Source organism: Labeo rohita, chromosome 18 (genome assembly GCF_022985175.1).
Source record: "Labeo rohita strain BAU-BD-2019 chromosome 18, IGBB_LRoh.1.0, whole genome shotgun sequence".
Taxonomy (NCBI): Eukaryota; Metazoa; Chordata; class Actinopteri; order Cypriniformes; family Cyprinidae; genus Labeo; species Labeo rohita.
In genome coordinates, this window is record NC_066886.1 from 3,992,293 (window position 1) to 4,006,313 (window position 14,021).

General features: G+C 33.1%; 1 protein-coding gene across 1 annotated transcript; it reads right to left on the reverse strand.

The window, feature by feature from the left end:
• Positions 1-2,148: 2,148 nt before the first annotated feature.
• On the reverse strand, positions 2,149-13,677 carry pdcd10a (programmed cell death 10a). Its single transcript, XM_051134813.1, has 8 exons — positions 13,570-13,677; positions 10,004-10,172; positions 7,872-7,925; positions 6,014-6,131; positions 5,309-5,435; positions 4,801-4,879; positions 4,616-4,698; positions 2,149-2,275 (listed from the first exon to the last, which is right to left on the reverse strand). Exons 2-8 carry the CDS (start codon positions 10,091-10,093, stop codon positions 2,194-2,196), a joined length of 633 nt encoding a protein of 210 aa, XP_050990770.1. The 5' UTR covers positions 10,094-10,172; positions 13,570-13,677; the 3' UTR covers positions 2,149-2,193.
• Positions 13,678-14,021: the final 344 nt, after the last annotated feature.

Below are 14,021 nucleotides of genomic sequence, written 5' to 3' on the forward strand. Positions count from 1 at the left end.
ACTTTTCTGCTCATCAAGACTGCATTCATTTGATTAAAAATACAGAAAAAACTGTAATATTGTGAAATATTATTGCAATTTAATATAGTGGCTTTACATTTGAATATACTTTAAAATATAATTTATTCCTGTGATGCAAAGCTAAATTTTCAGCATCATTACTCCAGTGTCACATGATCCTTCAGAAATCATTCTAATATGCTGATTTATTATCAATGTAGGAAACAGTTGTGCTGCTTAATATTTTTTTTAGAACCTGTGATACTTTTTTTCAGAATTTTTTGATGAATAAAACGTTAAAAAAGACCAGCATTTAGTCAAAATAAAAATATTTCGTAACTGTTCTAAGTGTGGGTTTTTTTCTTTCTTTGTCTAAAAAATGAATTTTAAAGTGTATTAAAATAGAAAACTTATTTTAAATTATTTTTTTATTTTAAAAAAATTACATTTCATTTTTTTTAAATTATTTTAAATTTCAAAAATATTTCAGAATATTACCTTTTTTCTGTATTTTTTTTTTTTTAACTAAAACAAAAAAGGAACTTTGTTGAGCATAAGAGACTTATTTAAAAAAAAAACATTACAAATTTTACTGATGAACGGCAGTGTATACATATAATTTTTAAACCAAAGGGAGTGTCAGCTAGTACATGTGAGGTGGCAAGAAAACTTTCAAAGCACCTACTAAACGTTGCAAAACCTTTTAATTACAGACTAAAAACAAAACACAAAATGGTCTAAAACAACCTACCTATCATCCAATGCTTCCAAAACCCAATCTTTACCGATTTCTGCACTGCTGTGGATCTCAAGTTAAAGCACCTGGAGTAAGAAGAGCACTTCCATAAGACGGCCCAAGTTAGTGAGGCATGAGTAGGAGTAAGTCCAGAAAGTAAGAAGGAACTGTCAGCTATGTCAAAGCCCACACATATTACCTTTCATTACCAGTACTCTTTCAAAGCCTCAGGTATGTCTCATGGCAACCGGGATGCGAGAGAGGACTGTGTATGTCCAGACATTCCTCCGTTCACACCGATGCTGGAGAAAAGCATGTTAGAGCACAATAGCAAATGCACATAAGAAAGGCTAAGAAAAATATTTTATACTTACAGGTAAAGCATAATTTCCAAACCCCTATGAAGCTTGGATCTTATCCAAGTTTAAATTAGAATCCTTGAATCATCTAAGAATCCTTGATTATCTCCGACCAGACATGATAGATTTAATCATAAAATGAATTCAATCAGAATTTCAAAACATTACAGGCACTCCAGATGCAAAATTCACTGCAGAAAAGGCAATCCCAAAATGCATTGTGACAAGTACAGTCCAGAAATTATAAAATGGTTGCATGGTGTTAACAAGTTGAAATACTATAAAACAGCTATTTAAAAACCTCCATAATGCTTTTAAAGTTTGCTTTAGATGAAAAAGCAAGGTAAAAACTATAACTATAACTATAACTAATTTTTGTGCATGCTCATGTCCCTTCTTCGGAGTCAGTCTATGGATTTTTCCCCCCATCTGATTTATAATCCGCCAGGAAATGTAATTTACACGCAATGTGCAACCAGGCTCATACCTGAGGATTTTGAAAAATCCTAAACCCACAGTATGTGCTATAGTAATAGCGATGCTTACCTCAGGCTGAAATGGGGACAAAAAAATAAAATAGAAGTAAAAACCCCAAAACTTGAATTTGACATGTGCGGTGTTTATTTGAACAATTCTGTTACCAAATATCTATTAAATATACATCTCTCATTCAAGTTCAAAGCATCAGAGGAGACAGCTACACCCCAGCATTTACAAGCACGTCTGGACGCCCCGTGTCCCGTCCCGTTAAGGTCCCCCCAGGCATTTGGCTTTCTCTCAGACTGACCGGACAGAACGAAAACACGTCGGAAGCGAGACAGGGGAGAAAGCAAGCGAGAGCGTCTCCGCAGCGATAGCGTGACTGTAAAGCTCAGGATATGAGAAACGCCGGACGGTCACTCCAGCTCATGAAGAAGATTAGATTTAGACGGGGTTAGAAACCATAATAGAAGCCATCCTGCTTTAAGTGTTACCGCCAGGAGACAAGAATCATAAATTACAGTCCAAAGGTTGTTGCTTTTTTTTTTTTTTTTTACATTGTTCATATAAAGGTTATTAAAAAAAAAAAAAAAAAAAAAAAATACACTTCTATGACTCCTACGCGACAAGTTTGAAGGTCTGCAGTATCAAGTTGGTTTGGTGGATAAGCCGGTTGGCACTGGCAAACACGTTTAATGCCCTGGAACAAAGGTGGAGAGGGATAGAATTCAAATTAGATCTAAACACATTAATGTTAGAAATGAAATTAGAAACATTATGCAGCAAAATTCCAAAGTTCTTCAGGCCAAAAAGATGGTTTAGGTTAATTTCATTCCACTGAAATTGACCACAAAGTGTGTGTGGGTGAAATGCCATTTCCAAAAGATGGAAGGACTCAAAGTACACAAATTATGACTATATAAACTATTATCATTATTTTCACCTATATGCTTTAAAATTATAATGCTAATAATATACATTAAATTGATGCATTAAATTGATCAAAAGTGATGGTAATGGTATTTATAACGTTACAAAGTTTTCCATTTGTCACCATGGACCACAAAACCAGTCATAAGGGTTGAGAAGTATACATCATTTGAAAGCTGAATAAATAAGCTTTCCATTGACGTATGATTTGTTAGGACAGGACAATATTTAAAAATCTTGAATCTGAGGGTGAAAAAAAATCTAAATACAGAATATTGCCTTTAAAGTTGTCCAAATGAAGTTCTTAGCAATGCATATTACTAATCAAAAATGTTTGATATATTTATGGTTGGATATTTCCAAAATATCTTAATGGAACATGATTTTTATTTAATATCCTAATGATTTTTGGCATAAAATCATCAGACCGTTTTAACCCATACAATGTATTGTTGCCTATTGTTACAAATATACCCCTGCTACTTATGACTGGTTTTGTGGTCTACAGTTTATAAATGCTGTTCTTTTGAACTTTCTTTTTACGAAAGAATCCTGAAAAAAGCAGTTTCCACAAAAATAAAACTGTTTTTAACACTGGTAATAATAAATATTTCTTAAGCAGCAAATCAGCATATTAAAATGATTTTTGAAAGATCATGTGACTCTGAAGACTGGAGTAATGATGCTAAACTAGTAACTTCAGCTTTGCATCACAAAATTTTAAATTTCAAAAACATTTTGAAAAATATTTTTTAATTTATGAATTTTATTATTTATGTTGTCATATGCATACCACACACATCCAGTGCTTTTAACTTGTATTTTTTTACTTTAATATGCCACATTTTTCTTGGTTTTTAATTGGGATTAATGTTAAATGATGTTGAATAATGAATAATGTTAATTATGTTGAAGCTGGCTGTCAATAATTAAAGGAGAAGTCCACTTCCAGAACAAAAATTTACAGATAATGTACTTATCCCCCTTGTCATCCAAGATGTTTGTGTCTTTCCTAATTGTTTTTAGAGGAAAACATTTCAGCATTTTTCTTCATGTAATGGACTGATATGGTGCCCCGAGTTTGAACTTGCAAAATGCAGTTTAAATGTGGCTTCAAACGATCCCAAATGCGGTTGTAAACAATCCCAGCCGAGGAAGAAGGGTCTTATGTAGCGAAACGATCGGTTATTTTCATTAAAAATTACAAAATACAATTTAAATACTTTTTAATCTCAAACGCTCGTCTTGTCTTGCTCTGCCTGAACTCTGTGTATTCTAGCTCAAGACAGTTAGGGTATGTCGAAAAACTTGTGTTTTCTCCCTCAACTTCAAAATCATCCTAGATTGCTGCAAAAGTTCCGACCCAGTCTTTGCAAAGTGAACATGCAAAGAAGATCAAGCACCCTTAACAAAAAAGGTAAAACAGCGATATAGGATGATTCTGAAGTTGAGGGAGAACATGAGATGGGAGTTTTTCGACATACCCTAACTGTCATGAACCGGAACAAAAACAGTCAAGGCACAGAAACACAAGACGAGCGTTTGACATTACAAAGTATATAAATTAAATTGTATTATTTTTATGAAAATAACCAATTGTTTCGCTAGATAAGACACTTTTTCCTCGGCTGGGATCGTTTACAACCACATTCGGGATCATTTAAAGCCGCATTTAAACTGCATTTTGGAAGTTCAAGATCGGGGCACCATATCAGTCCATTATATGGGGAAAAATGCTGAAATGTTTTCTTCAAAAAACAATTTCTTTACGACTGAAGAAAGAAATACACAAACATCTTGGATGACAAGGAAGTGAGTACATTATCTGTAAATCTTTGTTCTGGAAGTGGACTTCTCCTTTAAGAAATATTTTAAAAATCATCACTATTTCTTCATTATAAACCATAGCTATCACTATTAAAATGACCAAACACTATCCAAGCCCTCACCTATGGATCTGTTTTTTAATTTCCAAATCAAATTCTATTTACTATGTTTTTAGAGGTTTGTAGAACTTTCTACCAACTTTCCATTACAGATGTATATGAAAAAACCTTAGAAAATGCAAATAAAGGTGATTATAATGAGGTAATTCTTAAAACTTCCATACTTTCCGTCTTTGAAGTATGTTTTCAGAGTGTCGCTGAAGCTTTTCGAGTGTTTCACAAACTCTTTCTTCTGATGCTCAAGTGCCTGGAAAACACAAAGCCATTTTCATTGCTTCCTTAAGTAATTGAGGGATAGAGGTGATGTTATAAAGTATACTGACTGTATCCATCTCATAATGTCACTCACCCTTCTGTTCTGGTACTGGTATTTCTTAAAGACGTTGTTCACCGTGTCCAGTAGTTCTTTTATGGCACTGGCTATATCTCTGAAAACACCAATTAAACAAATATTTAGAAATACTGTATGAATGCCTCAGTAATGTGACTTTTTATGCTTTTAATCAACCATATTTATGACCTTGAGTAAGGAAAAAGTATTAGTTATTTTTACAGTTACTGCATTTCACATACGACTGACAAAATTCTTACATTTTAAAACTGCCAAGTGAAATTTCATCCCAAAAATGAAAAAGAACACAAAATCCTACTGCAAGGCTTCATCGCCTATTTTTGATTTGGTTTGGGGTGGAAATCTGAACCAGACGTTTCCTCAAATATTAATTAAATACTTCAAAAAGAAACTCTGTCAGGGCAAGCGTACACGGAAACACTGACGCAAGCCATGACGCAAAAAGGGAAAACTAAAGGCAAGTGAATTTTTCTGTCGGTATTTGCGTGCATAAAAACATTCTCACTTGATTGTCTGCAGGAAACGGACTCGGTCGTTGATTTCGTCAGGGATTTTGCTGAGGATCTGTTTCAGAGCGCGAGCTCTTTCATTCAAGTCCTGGAACTCCCGCTCAGGCCTGTCAATCATGTACTCTGCACACAAAGAACACGCCCACAGGAAACACTCAGTCACCATAGCAACAACAGATGACTTGCCTCTAATAACCTGTCATTAAAATGCGATGCACTTGAAGACATAATGAAACGTAACTACTTTCAATGGCCAATCGTGATTGACAGCCGTCTGAGGAGCCATAATACTGTTCTACTGAGCAAGAAGAAACTTCTATATTATCCTGAAGTACGGTAACACAGTCAGGCACCTCACGGTGTATACAAGGATAGATTACAGTAGGAAAAGCAAAATGAGGATTTTACAATAGGCTTGGATTCAATTTGGAGGTACATTTATTATTCTTTACATCTCAAATCAACACAAACGAGCATTACCCGGAAACCCGGTGCGTGTCTGTGCATTCATTAGCAGTATAAATCTGAGCATGTCAAAAACACTTGCAAAAAGCACTGAATTAAATTATGAGGGAAAATACATTCGTGTCATTACTGCGTTTTAATTCATGAGGAAACAGCTCCCCCTAGAGGCACGAGGGTGCAAGGTTAACAACACTTTTGTTCTTCTCCTCTTGAAAAATGTGGAAAATCATACACACCCTCAACATCGTCGGCTGCCATGCGTAATAAAGACTCGGTGAAGTTGATCTCCACGTTCTTCTTCTCCAGAATCTTCATGATAATATCCTGAGTCAGTCCTGGGTTCTCTTTCTCTGCCTGACATCAACAAACACACAGCACAAGTCACAGCATTTCTCATTTTTAGAAAATAAATTAATTTTATAAATAATGATTTGACACTATGAATTATATGACGGTTACACAACAATATCACAAAGCCATGAGTGGAAATGGATCATACTGTTTTTACTGTATTATTAATCAAATAAACATAGCCTTAAGAGACTTATTGAAAAAGCATTTTTGACTAAATCTTACCAACCCTAATTTTTTTTTTGTGTAACAATCTAGTAATTAAAATATTTTTTAAAAATAAAAGGTGCATTTATTAGAACTTGGACACAAAATAATATACACAGTATAAACCTAGAAAAAATAATTATACTACAAAATGTTACTAAATTTAGCAGCTAAATACACTGAGACATTAATTTTGGCAGTTGAATTTCATTTTTATTAAATATTGATTTATAATTACTATTTCAGGCATATTACTACTATCAGGAAAAGATAAACATGTCAAAAAATACTTTCAGGATTAATAAATCTGTCATCTATCACTATGATTTATATGACTATTACACAGCAATATTACACTGACATGAGCGGAAGTGGATCACACTGTTTTTACTGTATTATTAATCAAATAAATGCAGCCTTTGAAAAAACATTTTAAATAAATCTTACCAACTCCCACTTTTTTGTGTAACAATCTAGTAACTAAAATATTTTTTAAATAATTGGTGCATTTTAGACCTTGTACACAAAATATATAAAGTATAAGCCTAAAAGAAAAAAGTGATACTACAAAATGTTACTAAAATTAGCAGCTAAATATACTGAAACACAATCATTTTGTCAGTTGAATTTCAATATTTCTAAACAATATTTCATGCATATTACTACTATCAAGAAAAGATAAACATCAAAATGCTTTCACAATTAATAAATCTGTCGTCTAACACTATGATTTATATGACTCTTACACAACAATATTACAAAGCAATGAGCGAAAATAGATCACACTGTTATTAATTGGTGAGCATAAGAGACTTTTTGAAAAAACATTAGGAAATCTTACCAACCCTAAATTTTTGGTAAGTTGTGCAACCAACTAACAACTAAAATATTTAACAAATAAAAGGTGCATTTCTTAGAACCTGGACACTAAATAATATATACAGTATAAACTTAAAAGAGAAAAGTGATAGTACAAAATGTTACTAAATACACTGAAATACACAAATTTTGTTAGCTGAAGTTTATTTTTATTAAATATTGATTTAGAATCAATATTTTATGCATGTTACTACTATCAGGAAAAGATAAACATGTCAAAACGCTTTCATGATTAACAAATCTGTCGCCTAACACTGATTTATATTTTACTGTTACACAACAATATTACAAAGCCATGAGCGGAAATGGGGCTGCTGAGACAGCAAAAGCAGTTAGCGCTAGAAAAATATGATTTTCTTGCTGAAATCTCATGGTAAGTGAGATATTTCAAGAAAGATGAAGACTCTGAATCAAATCTAAAACTTTGCCTTTGTAGAATCTTATTTCTCCCCCGTGATTCACTTATAATGTTAGTCAGGGTTACTCATGACTAACTTTCTCTGGTGCTTATAATTAAAATGGCTGTTTAAAATGTAATCTTTATATGCAAATGACCTAAGTAAATGGGACGCATTTGGATTTGTGCTTAATGTAGATGAAATTCTTTTGACTTTCTAACACATTAAAAAAAATCGGAATCACGTTATATTTACTCACCTTTATGAAAGCTGCTCTCAGAGTCTGTGCCGCAGACAGATTTACTCTCTCCAGCTGTAACACACACAAGAGCCATTTTAATTTACTGCAAGATAAAGCAGGCTGTTTGGTTTTAGTGTTGCACACATTATACACAGTCATTATCACCACATTAAAATGGAAATATAGTTGGTTGTAGGTGTAGATTTTTGCCTCTAATTAATTAAAAACATGAATTTATGCACAGAAGCACATGTAGGCTGTGTTAACTGTGCTCATTTTGCAAGTATGAAGACTGCAATGTTACAAAAAAATTTTGTTTTAAAATAAAATGTTTCCTGAAAGATCAGGTGACACTAAAGACTGGAGTAATGATGCTGAGAATTCAGCTTTGTATCACAGGAATAAATTACATTTTACAATATATTACAATGAAAAATAATTATTTTAAATTGTAATAATAGTTCTGAACATTAATGTTTTACTGTATTTTCAATCAAACAAAAGCAGTCTTTGAGAGAATAAGAGAAATCTTAAAAAAATAAATAAATAAATTAATTAATAAAAAATAATATCCTACCAGCCGCAATTTTTGTAAAAGTTGTGTAACAATATTGTAAATACAATAATATAAAAATAAAAGTTGCATTTCTTAGAACTTGGACACAAAATAACACATACAGTATGTTACAAAATGTTACTTAAGTTAAAAACAAAGCCTGAAATACATTCAAATACAAGGATTGAAATACATTCATTTTGACAACTAATAAAGTTTAAACTGCATATTTTATCTAAATAAAAACTTAAAAAACAGCTACATTTAATATTGAATATTTTACTTAAAACAATTATTTAGCTACAAAAAAATTAAACTCTCAATAAATTAAAAGAACCATACTAATACAACTATTAGCTGAAATAAATTAGACACTTTAGAAGTGTTTTCTTATTGCCTAAATTCGCTTTTGCTTCTAAAATGCTAAAAAATGCACTTAAAAAAATGCAAAAACATCAAAAATCATGTTTTTTCATTGTGCATTCCAATTAATCTCAATCAAACTGCACTCGGGTTATTTTGTTTAAATAAAAATAACTACAAAAAAATTCAGCTAACTAAAAATAAAATAAAAACATGACAACATAAAAAAACATGATTTTTTTTATTGTAAAAACTCAATATCTTATATTTATATGAAAACAAAACAAATATATATATATATATATATATATAAAATATTCAGTGATATATAAAAAGCGTATATATATTTAAAAAAATATTATATATATATATATATATATATATATATATATATATATATATATATAAAATATAAAACATATATATAGTAGTTGTATACACATACATACATTCATTTTTTTTTGTTTGTTTGTTTGTTTTACAAGGCCAAGTTTGCAAAGTTCCTTTTTTTAGTTATTCACTTCCCAATGCTGATGCAATCTTCATATCATCATGAAGCTAAATTCACATTTAGCACATTTCACAATTCTCATTAAGTTGGTTCTTAAAGGGATAGTTCACCCAAAAATGAAAATTCTTCTCACCCTCATGAATACCATGAATGCCTTATAAAGCCACAAGAATACTTTTTGTGCACAAAAACATAATAACGACTTTATTCAATAATTTCTTGTTTTCTGGGTCAGTTCGAGAGTCACGAAAGTACCACGACTAATGTCGTTACTACGTTTCTGTGGTTTGATTATGGTAGTTCCCTTGCTGTCTATGCAAGCTCTTGGATTTCATCAACAATATCTTAATTTGTGTTACGAAAATGAATGAAGGTCTTACGGGTTTGAAATGAAATGAGGGTGAGTAACTAACAACAGAACCTTCATTTCTGAGTGAACAGTCCCTTTAAATGTGTTCTAAAAATGAAAAATGTTCTAAAAACATTTAAAATATATTCAAAGATGCTGGCTAGCCAAATAACAACTTCAGCATCCTAATTCTCTGAGAGAATAATGCTAGGGCAGCCAGAACTAGTCTTCTGAGTCTTTTACAGAGAGCACTGTGTTTTTGTGTTTAGTCCTTCCTGAGCATGTGGGTGTGCATCATTTGCATCTGAACTTCAGTCTGCGTCAACGCAACCATAACTGAACACTCTCCTACCGGAGACTAAGCACCGTACCTCATTGAAGACAGGGTACATCACGGCGTAGAGCGTCATGGATACCATCGAGGTCGCGTCCGCTTCATTCTTCATCTCTTCCATTGTCATCCTCGTCAGGGTGTGGGAAGGGATGGGGGAGCGTCATTCACTCCTGGGGGGCACGCGATGAGGGGGGCCCAGACGATCGCTGGAAGAAAAACCAATGAGGAAGAGATTATAAAAGGGTAGCGGGATTTCATTTCACAGGTAAGGAAATGACATTTTCAACCTGCGTTCAAAAGGTAGACGTGATAGCCATGGGAAAGCGCCAAGTTTTCGGTGAGATTTAGGCGATTCAGGCCCCTCAAGATTAAAAGAATGAGACACGTGGCCAGTGCAAGAAAAATAAAGACTGTTTCCTGGACGGTGCATCCCGTGACTTATGGTTAGATTTTGCATTAGCCTTCTCGAGTTGTACGGCCCAAAGACAATGACTGTAAGGAAAATCTTAAGTAGACATAACTAAATCAAACAACAAATAAAGGCCCATTCATACAAATTAGCGTCCAAACCAACGTACGCTAAAACCAATGTATAATCTTGACAAAACACATCATCTGAAAGGTCTCAAAGTTACATATTTGGTGGTTGTTTTGTTACAGATGTGATGCTGTGACAAGAACGTATAAATTTGTGACAGAAATGAACGCAAAAATAATATCAACCTCAAATTTGGAACATATTTTTTTTGTGATTTTAGACATCAAAATGTTTTGAAAAACGTATGCATTTGTGACAGGAAAATTAATTAAAAAATAAATAAATAAATAAATAAATAAATTTTTGGTATAACACCTAAAATGTCAGAGGAACCTAATTTTTTTGTAATATCAACTAATATCAATTTGGAACATAAAATTGTATAGTGATTTAAAATATCAAAATATTTTGCAAAAACGTATGCATTTGTGACAGGAAAATGAACACAAAAAATATCAATTTTGGTATGACACTTAAAATGTTACAGGAACCTTATTTTTGTAATATCAACTTCAAATTTGGAACATGATTTTTATAGTGATTTTAGATATCAAAATATTCTGAAAAAGGTATACATTTGTGACAGGAAAATTGCATCAAAACAAATGTATTTTTTGGTACCAAAAGAAAATTTCACAAAAACCTGAAGCAATTTAAAAAAAAAAAAAAAAAAAAAAAAAAAAAAAAAAGATTTTATATAAAATAAACAAAAAAGTACAGTACATTTTTCAAATATTGGTTCTGTTGATAAGCTTCTATTTATTATAACCATGCACTGCAGTTATGTCTTTTGCCACTTTATATGCTTGAATTTTTTTTTTTTAAATGATTCTTAATATTGTTCCTTAGTTTCATTATCGTTATAATTGAAGTATGGCTTTCCCTGTTAGATTAAAATTATGTTTAATCTTTATAGTTATGCTTATCTTTACAGCTTCGGTGTGCACAGGCCTCAAGTCACCTTATTTCTTCTCAACATTCACAGGAACATGCCAAAGTGTTTATTCCTTCACCCAACACGTGTGATACAATAGCGCTTGTTGTTATCTGCAGAAGGTCACGGTTCCTCTCAAGCTACAAGGAACATTACAAACCATTGAAAGTGAGGCACGCTTATCTCAATGCCGTCGATTCAGACTAATGGACAGGAGGCCGTGAGTCATTCCACCTGATCGGAAGGTCTTTGGCCCCCACGGTGGGAGGCGGCCTTATCTGGGTGACATTAACAGGGATCGCTGTGACGTCGTCACATAGAGCAGGCCTATGGTTGGAAATACCAGCACTCCCCTTATAAAACACGGTTGCCAGGTTACATATGCATTATATTGACTCACCTTTTTCCTCTTGACAAAGGCCAACCAACACCTGATTCCTGTAGTGTCTCTAGTCAGAGACTGACCTTGGCACTTAAACGGGTAACGCCCTAACACAGGTGAATCCTGATTCACCCATACTACATTTTTACCTTATCATGCATAAAGAAGACTTAAGCTAGAGAAAGTGATTCAACATATTCACTGTCAAGTCAGGGAAAGCTGTGCTAATTAGTAAAAACAAAGCATTATGAAATCACGCAGCTATGCATGACAACAGTACATGTCATTTTTGTTTATTGCACTGTTGTATTTCCTAGTGCTGTCAAACAATTAATCGCGATTAATCACATACAAAATAAAAGTTTGGGTTTGCCTAATATATGTGTGTGCACTGTGTGTAATGATTATGTATATATAAATACACATAAATTAATGGATATATTTAAGAGAAATATGTTCTTTATATACAAAATATTTTTATTAAAATTATAATAACTATATATAATTGTAAATATTTCTTAAATATATACATGAATGTGTTTGTATTTCTATATACATAATAATTACACACACACACACACACATATATTAGGAAAACTCAAACTTTTATTTTGTATGCGATTATCGTGATTAGTTGTTTGACAGCCCTAGTATTTCCATATTTCAGTAATTTTTTGCGCATCACATTAGTGTAACTATAAATAATACCATCATGTAAGCCATCCTGTTCGAACAAATGCATCGGATGACCACTAAAATCAACTTTCATGACAAAAATCTCACTTTGAAGTGATGGTTTCTCAGTCTAATGTTGACCAGCTGGACCAAATGAGGCTTAGTACATATTACAGTTATGAATCAACGCAATTACTCAGTAGCCATTTAAAAATGTCTTCTAATGTGATTAAAAACAAACATTTCTTCACTTAAGATTCCAATCTAAGGATAAAAAATGGTTATATATTACAAATTAGAAATGGCATGAAAATGTTTCTATATTCTGTATATATCCAAACAACATTTTACAGCATTCTGCCTCATATAAACGGGTCATTATGCAATACACTTCACCTGCCTTGTACACAAGACAGTTTTGAGGGTTATAAAAACATTGAAAAAAATCTAATCAGTTTCTAATCAGAGATCTGATGACAGAAGTACAATCTCAATGACAGCTTAGCTACATTGTTAAAATATATTTATCAAATCCATCGTTGTAAACAACTGCCAGGCTGATTCAAGCTGTCAAGATGTTTCAGGTTTACACCCAAACGTGACGTCATCATATTTATCGAAAAAGTGCAAATGTGTGAAACAAGAGCCTGATTCTAATGTCTGATCTGAAATAGATCTGATCTCAGCCATTTCATCTGATTCTGATAGCTGACTGGGATCAGACCAAAGGCTATTTCATAGTCATTTTATCATCCTGATTGACTACATATATATTTGCCTCAGTCTTCAGTAGGCCTGTATTAAAAACTGATTTACTCTCCATAACAACTTGAGGCCTAGAAAATACTGATCTCACACGGGATACCTAGCATTACATAAAACAAAATCAATCAAATTCAAACATTTCTTAGTGCCTGGTCGATTGTGAAGACCTGATTAGCTGGATTGCTAAAGTCCCTGTTAGCTAGGTGACTGCTAGTCCCAACGTAAATGCTATTTTCACAGAAATCCCAGCGAAATAAACACCGTTAATTACAGGTTAAAGTTAAAAAGTACGTTCTCAGCCTCTCCTACCTGTGTGCAGCTCGTATAGGTGTTTATTTGACTGCTGATTAGCTCGGTAACTCTTTTGAATATTTTCCTTTCTGTGTGGAATCGCTCGCCAAAGACGGAAGTTTTCTGCATGACCAATCTAAAGAATGAGAGGCGGGGCTACGCGGCGGTAAGAGCCAATCAGCGAAGAGCGAGGGGGTAGGCCTGACACTTTGTAGTCCGTTAGAAGAGCTCAAACGCTGCGAGGCTACACGCGAAGGCTTGGCAAAGAACTACAACTCCCATAAACCTGACGACGTGCCGTCAAAAGACTGGCGTCTGCTTCGCCATATCGCAGGTTAATATTTATTTCTTTATTTTAAACGCGCAACAAGATTAATTTAATACTAAATTACCAATTAAGTAACACATAAAAGATTAAAAATCGAAAAAGTTTTTTGGATTTAAAGCGAACGTTCCGCCTGACCAATCAG